A 14,770-nucleotide genomic window follows, 5' to 3' on the forward strand; every position below is an offset into this window, starting at 1 on the left:
GTTTGGGGGGACCTTGGGGGGAAGTTCTGGGGGCCCTCGGTGGTCATGGCCTTGGTTTTGGGAGCTGAGTTCTTGAGGTGGACGTGATGCTGTCTACCACGGCGTGACACACTTACTACCCCAGCACGGAGCATGACCCCTCCCTTATTTGCACCCTCAGGGGGGTGGGCAGGTGGGCAGGGGGACAGGAGCTGGTGCACAGGCTGCTGATACCTGCAGGTGCACGGCTCCTTGGCCAGGACCCCTGACTTGCACTCAGCCAACCAGGTGCCCTGGAGGCCTGCAGCAGGGCCATCCTGAATTGGGACCCGGCCACAGTGGGGCGTCCCCCTCTGCCACAGGCTGTGCTGGACTCTGGTCAGGACTCAGGGTGGGCGCCGGCTGCTGCAGGGGCACCCATGGCTGTGTGGAGAGCCAGGCCTCTTGGCCTCCCATCCAACTCTCCGCCGATGCCTCCCAGGGTAGGGCTGCCGGTGATGGCCAGGTGGGGGACTCCCATGGCCAAGCCTGGCCACCGTGGGCATTTGGAGAACAAGTGAACAGGCAGACCGCTCCCTTTGGTTCACTCCCTGTCTGGGGAACTGAAGGCTGTCATTCCATAGCACACCTGCCCGCCACCAGGGCGCCCGCTCTGGAAAGTTCCATGGAGAATGGACAGCAAGCCCCCTGGGGGCCCCTCCCCGCCCTCGCCTGCCCTGGCTGGACCCTGGCTGGCTTTCTGAGTGCGCCACATGAAGTCTTCCATAAGTACCCATCGTTACAGACTTCTTCATTTGATTTGCAAGGTAGGGAAACAGAGAAACCTTGCACACATCAGGGCCAAGCTCAGGCCAAAGCCAGGAGCCTGGAGCTCCTTCTGGGCCTCCCACGTGGGTGCAGGGGCCCAAGCACTCGAACCATCACCCACTGAGACCCAGGACACGCGAGAGCAAGGGCTGGGTCCCTAGTGCAGGAGCTGAGAATTGAACTCAGGCCCTTCATTAGCCACTGAGTGCACAATGGAGCAGTAGCTGTCGCTAAGCAAGGCTCCCTGCAGTGCCCTGGCAGTGCCCACTGCCCATCCATGAGGCCAACAGCTTCTTGGTGTGAGCGACAGTACAGACAATGCTGGGGGGGTGCAGAGCCTAGACCCCCATAGGTACCAGAGGGGTGTCCAGGACACAGCTGCTGGTGGGGGAGGGGAGATCCACAGGCTGGGGTGGGGACCCTGCAGCCGCTGGCTACCCTCTGGCCTGGGGTCCGGGGTAGTGCCTCAGGCCAGCAGCCGGGAAGCGCTGCCTGGCTGTCCAGCAGCAGTAGTGCCCACTCAGGCCCCGTGGTCATGCCAGTATTGTAAGAAGGGTGGGGCCACTGCAGGTGGAGAAACTGAGGCACAGGCAAGGCCAGTTTGGGCTTCCGCATCCTCCTTGGCTCTTCTGTGGGGAACCTTTGCCGCCAACTCTCTGGGAGGGCCCGGGGTGCGCAGGGCTACAAGTCTTGCCAGGAAGGGCCCAGGTCAATCCTATGGGCTTGTGCAAAGGCCAGGAAGCTGCACAACCCCAGGGCATTGACTGCTGCACCCAGGTAGAAGAGGCTGGCCCAGGAGCCCCTGCTCTCAATCAGGTATCCGCTCACATACACACCCAGCACACCTGCCCGGAAGAGACCAACTGAGTGCCCCGCGGCCCGTGCACAGAAGCCGGGGGAGAGTTGTGACCAGGCTGGGAGGACCTCAGCGAGCACCGCCCTCCCTCCCCAGGGGCTGGGACCTTCAGGCAAGCCCCAGGATCCAGGCTCAACAGACCCTGGTGCCTCCAACTCATAGTGGAGCCCTGCAAACCTCAGCCCCTGGGTGGGCTGCCACCACCCACGCCCTGGCCTGTCTCCTGGGGGACTCAGACTCCACGGGCAGAGGGAGCACTTCTCACCTGCCAGGGCCCTGGCTGTGTTGGCTACACCTGTGGACAGGCCAGAGCAAGGACAGTGGGTCAGAGAACATTGTGGGGTGCCCGGGGCAGGCTGGACCACAGCTGGAGGGGGAGAGAACCTCACCAAAGAGGAAGCCGGCGCAGGACGGGGCCAGGTCCTGGACGTTCAGGACTGAGATGCTGCTGTGGGGAAGCAGATGGGGCCGGTGGCCACAGGCAGGGGACGGAGAGGGGGATGGGGCCGGTGGCCACAGGCAGGGGACGGAGAGGGGGACGGGGCCGGTGGCCGGTGGCCACAGGCAGGGGACGGAGAGGGGGACGGGGCCGGTGGCCGGTGGCCACAGGCAGGGGACGGAGAGGGGGACGGGGCCGGTGGCCGGTGGCCACAGGCAGGGGACGGAGAGGGGGACGGGGCCGGTGGCCGGTGGCCACAGGCAGGGGACGGAGAGGGGGACGGGGCCGGTGGCCACAGGCAGGGGACGGAGAGGGGGACGGGGCCGGTGGCCGGTGGCCACAGGCAGGGGACGGAGAGGGGGACGGGGCCGGTGGCCGGTGGCCACAGGTAGGGGACGGAGAGGGGGACGGGGATGGGGCTGGTGACCACAGGCAGGGGACGGAGAGGGGGACGGGGCCGGTGGCCGGTGGCCACAGGCAGGGGACGGAGAGGGGGACGGGGATGGGGCTGGTGACCACAGGCAGGGGACGGAGAGGGGGACGGGGCTGGGGCTGGGAGAAGCCACAGCCAGGGGAAGGGGTATAGTGGCTGTCTCTCCAGCCCTGTCCCGCCTCTGTTCCCTGGGCAGCCCAGATGGCTGGCTGTTACCTATGGTTGAAGGTCTGAGGCCAATGGAGGCTGTGGCAAAGGCCACAGAGGAGAGGAAGCTGCGGCTGTGCCCCACACATAGCCCGCAGACGCTGGACAGGCCGAGACCCAACAGCTGCAAGAGGGTCGGTCATCAGGGCAGCTGGGCTGGGGCCATATGGCCTGGCTGGGGGTGACCACTGGTCCTGGTACAGGGTCAGGGCCCGTGTCGGGTCCTAGCGTGGGGTCATGGGGTGGGGGCTGCCCACAGAAGGCCCTGGCATCCCCCTGCCTGCATGAGTTTCCGCACGGTCATGGTTCTGTAACCTGGTGAGAGATGGAGATGAAAGGGAGGGTGCCCATCGGCCCAGCTGCTCAGGCCCTCCATGGCATGGAGGCACAGGGCTCCCGTCTGGCAGCCACAGCCCGTGGGTGTGCAGGCCTGAGGCACCGAGAGGGTTTATGGCTGAAGCAGCAGCGCCCCCTAGTGGCCCCCAGAGGCTTAGGGAAAACATGGGTGTTGTGACCTCTGACCCCAGGAAGGCCTCCTCATGCCCACTGATAGGAAACAGCCTGGGGCAGAGGCACCCGGCTGGAGACGTCGGTGGCTGGTCGGGTCCCAGCTAGCTGCAGCGGCTCCTGAGCACCGGGGGCCCCCATGCCACAGCGGGGTCCGGGGTGTGGATTCCTGCGGGTCACATTCAGGAGGCTGCCCCCTCCTCCCCTGCCGGGCTCACCTTGGCTGATGAGGTGATCAGCAAGTAAACCACCGAGCAGTCCAGTGGGGATGGCCACCAGCCAGGGCACCACATTGAAGATCCAGCCCTAAGGGCGGGGCAAGGTCTCAGAGCCAGCTGCACAGCAGCGTTTGCCCACGCTGTCCACAAGGGGGCCACCCACACGGCCCCACACCCAGTGGCTCCAGCCAGGCCTCCCCGGGCTGCGAGGACATTGGCCCCAGCAGTGGACATGTACACCTTGGGCCATGAGCCCAGCTGTGCCCCAGCCACCCCAGGGACGGGGACCAACTCTCTGCTCCCCCCACCACCAGGGGCTGGCCCTCAGGCCCCAACCACAGCCCCAAAGACCCCCAGGCCCTCCCGGCCCCGCACCTGGGCATGGGGGAAAGTCTCCTGGAAGAAGGTGGGTAGCCAGGAGAGGAGGGTGAAATAGGAGCACGCTGAGGAGAGCTGGGAGAAGACAACGGCCCTGCGGGCGCCCAGCTGGTGGGCAGCTGGGCCTCGGCCCACCCGACCCCTGCACCCCCACCCGGGCCTCAGCCCCGCCCCTGGCACCCCCCACCCCGGCCTTGGCCCACCCCACCCCTGCACCCCTGACCCTGGCCCACCTCACACCTGCACCCCCAACCAGGCCTCAGCCCACCCCACCCCTGCACCCCCACCTGGGCCTTAGCCCCGCCCCTGGCACCCCCCACCCCGGCCTTGGCCCACCCCACCCCTGCACCCCTGACCCCGCCCATCCCGTTGAGTGCCATCTGGGCTCAACACAGTGCCGGCCCCCAGAAGAGCAGTCTCCAGGACACCCGGGCTGGTCGGGCGGAGGGTGGGCCTCGCGACAGGAGCCCAGGGGTCAGGCTGTGGTCTGAGGGGGCAGCTTGGGACCAGCGACAGGAGGGTCAGGATCCGGGCACCTGAGGGAAGCCCTCAGCCCCTCTGCACCTCTGTACTCACGTCTCCGTGTCTGCCACAGCTCCCAGTGGGCTTCCTCTGAGCTGGACGGCCCAGGGCAGGAGTGCCTGCATTGCTGCTTACCCTTACACTGCAAGGAGCTTGCTCAGTGCAGAGGCGAGACACCAGCCTACGGTCCGCCCCGCCGACCACCCCACTGTCCGCCCCTGGCCCCAGGACACCCTGGGTCCTGCTGACTGGCTGGGCATCGTCACTAAAACGGTGGACAGAGTGGCGCACCTTGTGTCCCCATGTGACCCTCATCTGACTGTTCCCCACGATGCTGCTGGCAGGGCTCCCAGAGGAGCAGCCAGGCCCCTTGGCTGAATCCATCCCTGTCATAGTCCCCAGGCACCTGGGGCTGCTCGCGCTCCCTGAACTTGAACTTGGCAGTCTGTGGGGAGCTGGGTCCAGGGCTCCCTGGGGGAGGACCCTGCAGTGGAGCCCCAGCTTATAGCATCTGCTGCAGCTGCCCACAGAACGGCAGACAAGGATGGGCAACATGAAGTCCAGCCCTGAGCGGTGGGACATACCCACACTGGGTGCCAGAGCCCACGGTGCTGTAGGCCGAGGCCCGCTCGCTCTCGCGCGCCTTCTGGGCCAGCAGGCTGCACAGCTCCAGGAAGTCGAGCCCTGGAAATGGCAGGAGACAGCACTACAGGCCCATCTCCCTGGGGCTGCTCACACACGCCCACTCGGGCCCTCCCTGCTGGGGCAGCCCACCCCCACTCCTCCACCTCTCCCCCTGGGCTGGGGAGGAGCTGAGGTGCACAGAGGTAGCCCTGCACATGAGGGTCCTGCCCCCCAGCCTCCTCCTGTCACCCTGACACTGGCCAGGGCACTGTGGGAGGTCCCTAGGCAGGACCGCGGGGACACCCACACACTAATGGGTGCTTGATCCTCCAGGGATCCCTGTCACTGAGTAGCTTCAAGGTCAGCTGTCAGAGCCTCGGCGTCTCAGCACCCAGGTGAGCTCAGGCAACCCCCCCGCCAGGAGTTAGACCCCCTGCGTGCCCCAGCTGGTCCTGTATGCAGGCTGCCTGTTCCTGGAGGGGCACACACATGTGGACCACTACCCACACACAGGCAGGGCAAGGGCACGTGTGTGTCCACAACCCACCCACCTGCACATACAGACCCACATGTGTACCCACACGTGAGGAGCCAGCCCAACACACCCCTTACCTTGGAGCAGGCCCGTGAGGGCCTGCAGCTCAGGAAGAGCAGGTGGGTGCTGCCCAGGCTGGTGAGCAGCGGTGTGGCGGCCCTGAAGCTGGGGGCGACACGAGGAGGACGATCTGACGCTGGCCATGGGCAGGGCAGGGCCCCAGACCACCGACAGCCTCTGCCTGGCCGTCAGCGCAGTGGGCCTGCGGACACAGGCCTGGCCCGGGTGGCTTCCACCCCACCTCTCGTTGCGGCAGTGCAGGCCCTCCCCGACCAGAAGTTGGGGGGCGCAGGCTCCCTGGGGCCTGGCGGAGGGCAGGGCAGTGTACCGGTCTCCGAGGTGGCCGCCCACGACCTGAGTGAAGCAGTAGCCCCAGAAGAAGCTGCTGAGGGCCAGGCCGAAGTCCTGACTCATGGCAGCCGCTCAGAAGGGCAGGCTGCAGCGGGCACAATACAGCAAGCAGGTGCCCAGCAGCAGGGTCCCCGTCCACATCTGGCACTCGGGCCTGCAGGAGAGGAAGCCTAGGTCAGCGTGGAGGGGCTTGGGAGGCGGGGTGCCCCCTCCCAGCTTTCCATGGGTGCTGGGGCCGCACCCACTCTTCTATAGGGCAACCTGGCAATGGGCAAAGGTCTGAGTGCACCTGCCCACTGAGTCCTGGAAGGATGCAGGCCCGAAGGCATCCCTGAGTGAGGCCTGTGCCTGGCAGGACGTGGTCCCTCCAGGACTTGCCCTGGGGCACCTGGCTGGGTCCCAGGAAGAGGGCGTTTGGGAAACCAAGGGCACCGTCAAAGTAACGTGTGCCCTATGCCATGGCTGCACCTGTCTGTGGTCCGTGGAGATCAGGGGTGACTAGCCAGGGTGGCACTGACTGCCACGTCCACCCCCGGCACTCAGCACTCCCTCAGCTTCCTCCTTGGCCATCTGTTCCTGAGCTGGGCAGGACAGGAAGTCTGGCAGGGCAGGTGGTCCTAGTTGGTCAGGGTTTTGTGAGCTAATTGAGACCTAGGGCCTAAAACCTTCCACTTTGCCGGGCACGGTCTTTCGTGAGATGTCGTCCTCAGATACACACACACACATGGACCATCAAGACATTTCCTCAGAACATTCTAGAGAACCCTGCTGCTGAGCACTGCTATGGGCCCTGTGTGGACATTCTTGCGCTGAGCAAACAGGGCTCATGTGACTGCTTGGCTAAGAATGACCGTGTCCTCAGCACCAGTAGACCAGGGCTGGAGTGAGTGCTTGCTCACACAGGCCCCTGGCCGCAGGCAGCCAAGCAGAGACTGTGGCTGCTGGTGCAGGAGCCGAGGGCAGGCCAGAAGGCCCACAGAGCTGCTGGGCCTGGGGCAGCCCTGGGCGTGGGCTGGCAGCCTGGGCTGGCCAGGGGTTGGGGCGGCATGAGCAGGGACCCAGTTCACCCTGTAACTGACCCCTACCTGGCTGTGACTTGGTCTCCCATAGAGCCCCACCTTCCTGGCTTTCCCAGTTGCCCCAGGACAGCAGCTCCCAGCTAGGGTGTCCAGCAGTCAGGGGACCTCAGCGCACAGGCCTGGAGGGGGTGGGGGCTCATGGCAGTTGGGGGACCCTTGCTCAGACCCTTGTACGGGCAGCTACCACCCAGCCATGGTTTTCAGGAAGTGGCTTGGGTAGGGGAAATGACAGGTGGGTGACTACCTGGGCTGTTTCTCCCCCCCCCGCTCCCCTAACCCCCGCCATGCCGAGGCCAGTGTGCCCCCAGCTACTGCCCTGCAATGCCCCCGGCCGCTGCCCTGTGACGCTCCCAGCTGCTGCCCTGCAGTTTCCCAGCGCTGCCCATTGTCCATTGTTCCCACCTCTCCTAGCCAGGCCTCAAGGACACCAGAGAAGCCCTGGGGTCCTCTCTGGGCAGTCCCAGGCAGTGCTTTCTGGTGCAGGGTGAAGTGGTGGTGTTTCCCCCACATCCAGCTCCACCTGCTCTCTCCCGTAATGCCGGATTCCTCCACCTGGACCAGTGGGCCTCCTCAGCCGTGTCCCTGCAGGCCTCATCTGGGGGCTGCATCAGGCTCCTGGCTAGGCCGCCGGTTCCCCAAGCCGCGGGGGCCCTCGGGCAGCGCCGCCCAAGTCCACGTGTCAGTCCCAGTTTTGCTTCCACCTGGCTCCCAGGAGCTTCGCCCCCCGATGGCTGCGGGCCACTGGGGTGTGGCTGGCCAGACGGTCCGCCCTGCAGCCTGCCCCACCGGGCTCCAGCGCCAGCTGACCCCAAGAGTGTCCTGCTGCCCAGGGTGCCTCGCTCCCTGGGGTGCCACTGGCGCATCTCAGCGCAGACAGGCGGACAGGGTGGCTGCCATCCCTGGAGGCCCGGGGGCGGGGGCCCAGCCCAGGGCTCTGAGGGTCCCTCTGGAGCCCTGCCCTCCTGGCGTCCAGCTGTAAGGAGGTGGATTTACGGGAGCTTGCAGCAGCTGGAGGCAGCACCTGGCTTCCCACAGATGAACAGCCCACGGGAAAGCGCTGGCCAGGCGGTCCCTGAAGCACAGTGGGCTGTTGCTTGGGCTTGGCATGAGCACAGCTCTTGAAGGTTCTGAACAGTAGGTGACCGGGTCACCTTGGGCGTCTTGCCCTGCTTCCCCAGAGCGGTCTTCCGACTCCCTCGACCCAGGTGGTTGGAGCCTCTCACGCTGGCCTGGGTGGGCAGTGCAGCCCACAGGCAACCTGTGTGTCCCCTCAGGGGAACTGAACCAAAAGCTGGAAACAGAGGCAGTTAATTTGCTCTGCCTGGGATGACGTGGCTCCACCTCCCATATCCTCCCGTGGCGTGGTGCACGGCCGGCCCACCTGGCCAGCGTGACGGCAGTGTTGGGCATGAAGAAGTGTCACAGGCCCGGTGCAGTGGCCTAGCAGCTAAAATCTTCACCTTGAACGCGCCGGGATCCCATATGGGCGCCAGTTCTAATCCCGGCAACTCCGCTTCCCATCCAACTCCCTGCTTGTGGCCTGGGAAAGCAGTGGAGGACGGCCCAAAGCTTTGGGACTAAATTAGGACTGGGCGGGGGCAGTATATAAGGAGAGGTGAAGGAGCAATAAAGGGAGACTTGGCAGACTTCCACCATCACTGGGCTCCTGTCGGTGCTTCATCCCCAGACCCTCTCCGTGACCACGTTACTGGCTCTGCTGGTCGGAGCACCATCCCACCTGCCCTTATTCTGGTTCATGCCTGTGCCAGTGGATACAATCAGTTACCCCAACCTGGCTCTCTCCCTAAGCTGTTCACATGTAGGCCAACAGGTGTTGTAGCCCTGTGCAGCCTGGTCTGCCCCCAGTTTCAGCTCTTATGCTGGCCAGCATGAGCGATGGCCCAGCAAGGGAGTCCCCACTACTCCCCTGCCAGGTTCAACTCCACATCCCGGTCTCACATGTGCTGGTGGGTGCTGTGGCCCAGTCTGGCATGGTCCATCTTACCTTGGCATTTGCAGGTGGGTGATGTAGCCTGGCCCAGCCTGGTTTGTTCCCATTCCAGCTAATGCTGGTTGGAGCTACTGCCCAGCTTGGTACGGTCAGCCCCCAGTCCTGACCCTAACGTGAACTGGCTGGTGATGCGACCTGATCCAGCCTGTGCCGCACCCCATCCTGGTTCTCAGATCTGCCAGTGGGTGTTATGAACTGGTCCAGCCTGGCACGCCCCCAGACCTGACCCACATGTATGCCAGCAGATGTGGTAACCTGCTCTGCCCTGGCTGCTCCCAGCCTTGGTTCTTGCACTCACCTGCAGGGACTGTGTCCTGACACAGGAGTGCCCCAAGCTCCTCGATTACGTCTCCTCTCAGTAGCAGATCTTGTGCACACTGGTGGGTCTCTGGCTCAGGCTTAGTCCACTTCCTGTCCTGGCAGGAATAGTAGTCCTGCCAAGCTGCTCCATACCCAGTCTGGTTTTTACCGTTGAGTGCTACAGTGCAGCCATACCTGGTCCATGCCCTGACACAGCTCTCATGTGGTCCAGTGGGGACAGAACCCTAGCCTAGCCTGTCCTATACCTGCTGTGGCTCTCACAAGCACCAGTGGATGCTGGAGTCTAGCACACACAGTCTGGCACACCCAAGAGCCTGTCCACGCCCATGCTGTGGACTGCAGCCGTATCCAGCCCAGATCGCCCCCTTTCTGGTCCTCACACTCATCAGTGGGAACCATCACCTAGCCGGGGCGTCCCCTAAGGTCCCCATCCAGGCCTATTCTCAGCCCTAGATCTTGAACATGCCAGTGGTTGCTCTGACCCAGTTCGGCATAGCCCATCCTGTCTTGGCATTTGCCATTGGATACTACAGCCTGGGCTGACCCAGCTTGCCCCCACTCCCAACTCTGGCTGGTCAGTGCTACAGCCTGGCCCTGCCCAGTCTGCTCCCATGCATGATTCATGCAAACCAGCAGGTGTGATAGCCCAGCCAGGCATGCTCTGTATTCCAGCCCGGCTCCTGCACTTGACTGGCCCCTTTAATACCTCTGTATCTCCCGCACATTGTCCTGAGCTGATCCACAGCCAGGAACCACGAGCTTCTTCCTGTTCTGCCACGCGGGCGCAGGGGCTCAAGGACTGGAGCTGGATCAGAAGTGGAGCAGCTGGAACACAAACCCATGCCCATATGGAATTCAGTGCTTACAAGGTAGAAGGTTAGCCTTTTGAGTCATTGTGTCAGCCCTGTTGTTCTTTGAAAGGCACATCTCAGAGGAGGGAGAGATCTTTCATCTGGTAGTTCACTCCCCAAAGCTCTGCAACATCCTGGACTGAGCCAATCCGCAGCCAGGAGCCAGGAGCTTCCTCAGGGTCTCCACATGGGTGCAGGGGCCTAATGAGTTGTGCCCTCTCCTACTATCTCGCTGGGCCATGAGCAGGTAGCTGCATGGGAAGCGCAACAGTAAGGACATGAACCAGCTTCCATAGGAGAGGCCACTGCCACAGGTGGTGGATTAGCTTACTCTGCCACGCCCTCCCCACTGGCTGCACCTCGATAGCCAGGGCTGGGCTGCAACGCCCATGCTTCCCACAGTGGATAAGCTGCACCCACAGCCCCGTAGGGGCCTGGCAGTTCTCACACATGCTCATTCTGGGTCCGCTGGGTAGCTCGCAGCTTGCTGTGTTCGCTGACACATCTCCCTGTGCCGGCATGGTCCGCGCATCAAGTACCTGAAGCTCAAGGTCCCTTCCCTCATGGCTTTGCCTCGGATCTAGGGAAACGCCACTGTGTGAAGAGGATCATGGAGGACGGGGCCCTGCTTCAGCCCCCCATAAACCGCAGCCCACTGCCAGATGTACACCAGGCAACACAGGGGTAGAGCCCGAAACAGGCAGCAGGCACTTTGCTGAAGCGAAGCCCCGGGTCTCCCCCACACTCCAGAGCCAGACATGGGCGGCTCTCCTGGCCTGCTCCAGCCTTCCCAGCCCAGGCTGGCCCTCCCAGCTGCCTGTCTCCCGGCCTTGTGCCTGGCAGCCCCCTCCCGGCTTGGGGCCCAGGACGCCCCAGCCTGAGGGACCCCCTGCCTGGGTGCTGCCATCTCCGCCTCTCATGGCTGGGCAGGTAGTCCCGGCCCCTCCCACAGCCTGACCTCTGGCCAGGCCAATGAGCACCAGGCGAGCCTTCTTGCCCCAGCAGAGGCCAACACGGCTGACATTCTGGCCACCACACAGGCCCCCAGGCCCCAACACGGAAGGCTGTGCGAGACAATGAGACTGGTTCAGAGCGGAGAGTCATTCTTCAAATTGGACAACCCTTTATTTGCAGCGACACTGCCTGGCAGACGGCCTGAAGTACGCAGCCCCTCGGCCAGCACAGCACCAAAATATACACATGTAAAAAACTAAGCTGCCCTGCCCCCAGAGCCCCCCAAGCCGGGATTTACAAATGTATAGATTCTTTCCTATGAAAAACAGAACACACACACACAGGAGGAGGGCAAGAACGTGGAGACCGGAGGGCTCTGCGTGCGTGCAGTGGCCCCACGCTCGCCGGCGCGTGGTACCCCTTGGCAGCTCAGGCCCTGGCAAGCAGGCAAGTCCGGCACCGTGGCCACACGGCCTTACTTGGGCTCCTCGACCACACCCTTGCTGAGGTCTGTCATTTTGGGGTATTTCACTTTCTTCTGGTCCAGCTCGTTCTGAGCCCAGAGCAGGAGTTTCAGTAACTTGGCCAACTTGGGTGTTGACTCGCGGTTCTCATGATCGAGGACAGCCTGGTTGACTTCGCTCCACACCTGGAAGAGAGCAGCCAGGCGCTGTGCATGGCCTCCTGAGGGAGCCCTGGCCGGGAGCTGCGGGCAGCCAGTCCCTGCTGGCAGGCTGCGAGCAATCCTGACATCCCACACCAGAGCCGGTTCACTTCTGGCCCAGCTCCCTGCTAGTGGCCTGCAAACAGGACAGCACGGACGCTTGGGCCCCTGAGCCCACCTGGGTGAGCCAGCCGGGGTTCTGGGATCGGGGCTGCAGCCTGACCCAGCCCTGGCCACCGTGGCCATCTGTGGAGTGATAGACAGAAGACCTCTGCTTCTCTGTCACTCTGCCTTTCAAGTAAACGAAAACACATTTTTCTAAGATTAAATTGATATTTGAGGGCCCAGCGGTGTGGCCTAGTGGCTAAAGTCCTCGCCTTGAAAGCCCCGGGATCCCATATGGGCGCTGGTTTTAATCCCGGCAGCTCCACTTCCCATCCAGCTCCCTGCTTGTGGCCTGGGAAAGCAGGAGAGGACGGCCCAATGCTTTGGGACCCTGCACCCGTGTGGGAGACCTGGAGGAGGTTCCTGGTTCCCGGCTTTGGATCGGCGCAGTACCAGCTGTTGCGGCTCACTTGGGGAGTGAATCCATTGGACGGAAGATCTTCCTCTCTGTCTCTCCTCCTCTCTGTATATCTGACTTTGTAATAAAAATAAATAAATCTTTAAAAAAAAATTGATATTTGAAACGCAGCTATAAAAAGGAGAGGCAGAGGTCTTCCACTCTCAGATTCACTCCCTAACTGGTGAGAGCTGCGCTCATCTGAAGCCAGGTGCTCCACTGGGTCTCCCATGTGGGCGCAGGGTCCCAAAGCTTTGGACCATCTGTTGTTGCTTTCCCAGGCCACAAGCAGGGAGCTGAATTGTGGGGCAGCCATGACTTGAAGTGGTGTCTACGTGGGATGTAGGCACTGCAGGTGTAGGCTTAGCCAACCACTCCACTGCCTCAGGCCTCCAGAACACAACCTAGAAAGCATGAAGGTGGCCTCAGGAGGACATGCCAAGCGGGCCTTTCAGGACAGGAAGCTGGGGCCTGGGAGGGCAGGCAGCCACACCAGGGCCAGGGACACGAGACCTGTGTGCAGCCTGACAGAGCTGCAGTGAGGGAAGCTTAACAGCAAAGGCCGAAGCTGGACGTACTCGTCTTTCTAAACAAGCAGGGAGCCACGACTGAGACACAGCACTGGGGGCCGAGGGCCGTGCCCACACTCAGATGCAAACCCTTGTTGCCTGCCCGGCGCCTGTAGGCCACTGCCTGTCGCCGCCTACCTTCTGCCTCTGCATCATATGCAACAGGTCCCCAAAGGGCGACTCCTCGGGGCTGTCGAAGGCCAGCAGGGCCAGTGTGCGCTCCATCTCCGTCAGACACTCCCTGCTCTCCTCGCCCTGCTCTGCCAGCTGCGTCTGGGCGAACTCCAGCGCTGCCTCTGTCTCACGCTGGCGGATCAGCTCAATCAGGTGCTGTTGCTGGCGTCGGCGAGAGAAACGGGTTCAGCGGCCGCTCCAGCGGTGTGGTGTGGGGGGCCCCACCACATCGAGCCTCACCTGCAGGTGGAAGTACAGGTACCGGTTGGTGTCCAGCAGCTCAGGGTGGAGGCTGTTGATGAGCGCGATGGCTTCCTGCACCTGTCCCTTCAGGATCATCTCTCGGATCTTGATACGCTCGTCCAGTGTCTCCAGATCCACGCTGGGCTCGATCCCAGATTCCATCCGGAACTTCTCGGCCGCCTCCTTAAAGCCTTCTGCAAGAAAAGCCACTTTCACTACCAACACCGGCAGGTGGGGCCACAGGACAGGAGGCCGAGCATGCGCCGGGAGGGGCTGGGCCGCACGCCCTGAACCCACCGACTCATTGCAGGGCGGAGCGGCAGCTGTCACCAGTGACCCTTACTGCCCGCCGCTCGCTCCCCCTGCGTCCTTCACGGGATAGATTCAGTCACCCAGGCCTCCTCAGGAGGCAGCTCCACGCGCAGGTCTTCCCCGCCGAGCCGGGCTCAAGGGTGGGGTCCCGCCAGTGGTTACCTGTGACCAGGTAGTTCATGATGAGCCGATTCATGTCTGCTCGCTGCACGTGCAAGCTGTTGAGTTTTTCCATCCACTCATCTTTGGTGATCTCATCGGCCTTCTCTGTGTAGCTCATCCTGCCCTGGGTCTGCACAAGAGCAGCTGCCCGTGACCACGCCAGTCACCTCTGGCAGCGGACACGCAGCAGCACTGGAGGCTGCACCCTGCACACCTGGGTGTCTGGGAGAGGAGGAGGCCCCAAGCCTATAGCCAAGGCACAGCGGGCCCCGGGAGGCCTAAGGAGCAGGGTGTGAGGTGCCCAGGATGGCCATGGCTGCAGCCCTGGTCCCCCGGACAGGCGAGTGGGGCAGCCTTTTGCACCAAGCTGAGCGCCTTGCTCCTCTGTGGGCACCTGGACCCGCGGGCACCCCAGCCGGTGTCTGTCAGCACTGTGCTCTCCTGCTCCCTGGTGCAGACTACAGGCCCCATGTAGTGTTCTCTGCTGACAGCCATAGGCATCACGCCACACGCGGCTGCACTCCGTGAGCACAGAGCTCTGGCCTTCAGAGGCGGCCCGGCCACTGGTCACCCTGCAGTGGCGGAGAAGTTGCTAAACGTTGGCAGGGCCCACGAGCGAGGCCCGGGGGAGAGGCTGGCAGCCCAGGCCCCAACAGGCATCTAGGCAGGAAACACCACGACCGACGGCCAGCTCCAAGGATGGGCACGGAGGCAGGCGGCAAGTGTGCCAGCTGCCTGCCCAGCCCAGGCGGGGTCACCCGCAAGGGAGAGGAACAGGTTGGAGAAGCCGGGCGAGTCGGGTGACCTGGATCTCAGCTCGGGGCTGGACACGTTAATCAGGGAGCCAGGTCACCGCTGGGCTGCTCAGACGACAGTCAGCAAGGAAGGGGAGTCTCAGACCCCGCGTGCAGGTGGCAGGAGCCCCCAAACCAGCCATACACCCCGTAACCTC

At 63.5% G+C, this 14,770-nt stretch overlaps 2 protein-coding genes across 2 annotated transcripts; both read right to left on the bottom strand.

Moving 5' to 3' along the window:
* Positions 1-1,161: 1,161 nt before the first annotated feature.
* Positions 1,162-7,603, bottom strand: SLC17A9 (solute carrier family 17 member 9). Its single transcript, XM_058679862.1, is given in 15 exon segments — positions 1,162-1,631; positions 1,908-1,937; positions 2,032-2,090; positions 2,731-2,749; positions 2,752-2,845; positions 3,002-3,036; positions 3,447-3,534; positions 3,822-3,919; positions 4,216-4,338; positions 4,532-4,611; positions 4,850-5,030; positions 5,583-5,609; positions 5,612-5,670; positions 5,807-6,070; positions 7,548-7,603. Coding segments are annotated over 15 exon segments (1,377 nt in total). The 3' UTR covers positions 1,162-1,467.
* A 3,675-nt stretch (positions 7,604-11,278) lies between these two features.
* On the bottom strand, positions 11,279-13,948 carry GID8 (GID complex subunit 8 homolog). Its single transcript, XM_058679841.1, has 4 exons — positions 13,819-13,948; positions 13,342-13,538; positions 13,066-13,263; positions 11,279-11,781 (listed from the first exon to the last, which is right to left on the bottom strand). The coding sequence occupies exons 1-4, from the start codon at positions 13,934-13,936 to the stop codon at positions 11,608-11,610; spliced, it is 687 nt and encodes a 228-aa protein (XP_058535824.1). The 5' UTR covers positions 13,937-13,948; the 3' UTR covers positions 11,279-11,607.
* Between the last annotated feature and the right edge of the window lie 822 nt (positions 13,949-14,770).

Source organism: Ochotona princeps, chromosome 22 (assembly GCF_030435755.1).
Source record: "Ochotona princeps isolate mOchPri1 chromosome 22, mOchPri1.hap1, whole genome shotgun sequence".
NCBI classification, from domain to species: Eukaryota; Metazoa; Chordata; class Mammalia; order Lagomorpha; family Ochotonidae; genus Ochotona; species Ochotona princeps.

Coding starts and splice junctions, on each gene's coding strand:
- GID8 (XM_058679841.1), bottom strand. CDS start 13,936: ATGAGCTACACAGAGAAGGCCGATGAGATCACCAAAGATGAGTGGATG. Junction 13,264..13,341: donor ACCTGTACTTCCACCTGCAG/GTGAGGCTCGAT, acceptor CGCCGACGCCAG/CAACAGCACCTGATTGAGCT. Junction 11,782..13,065: donor ATATGATGCAGAGGCAGAAG/GTAGGCGGCGAC, acceptor GCTCTCTTCCAG/GTGTGGAGCGAAGTCAACCA.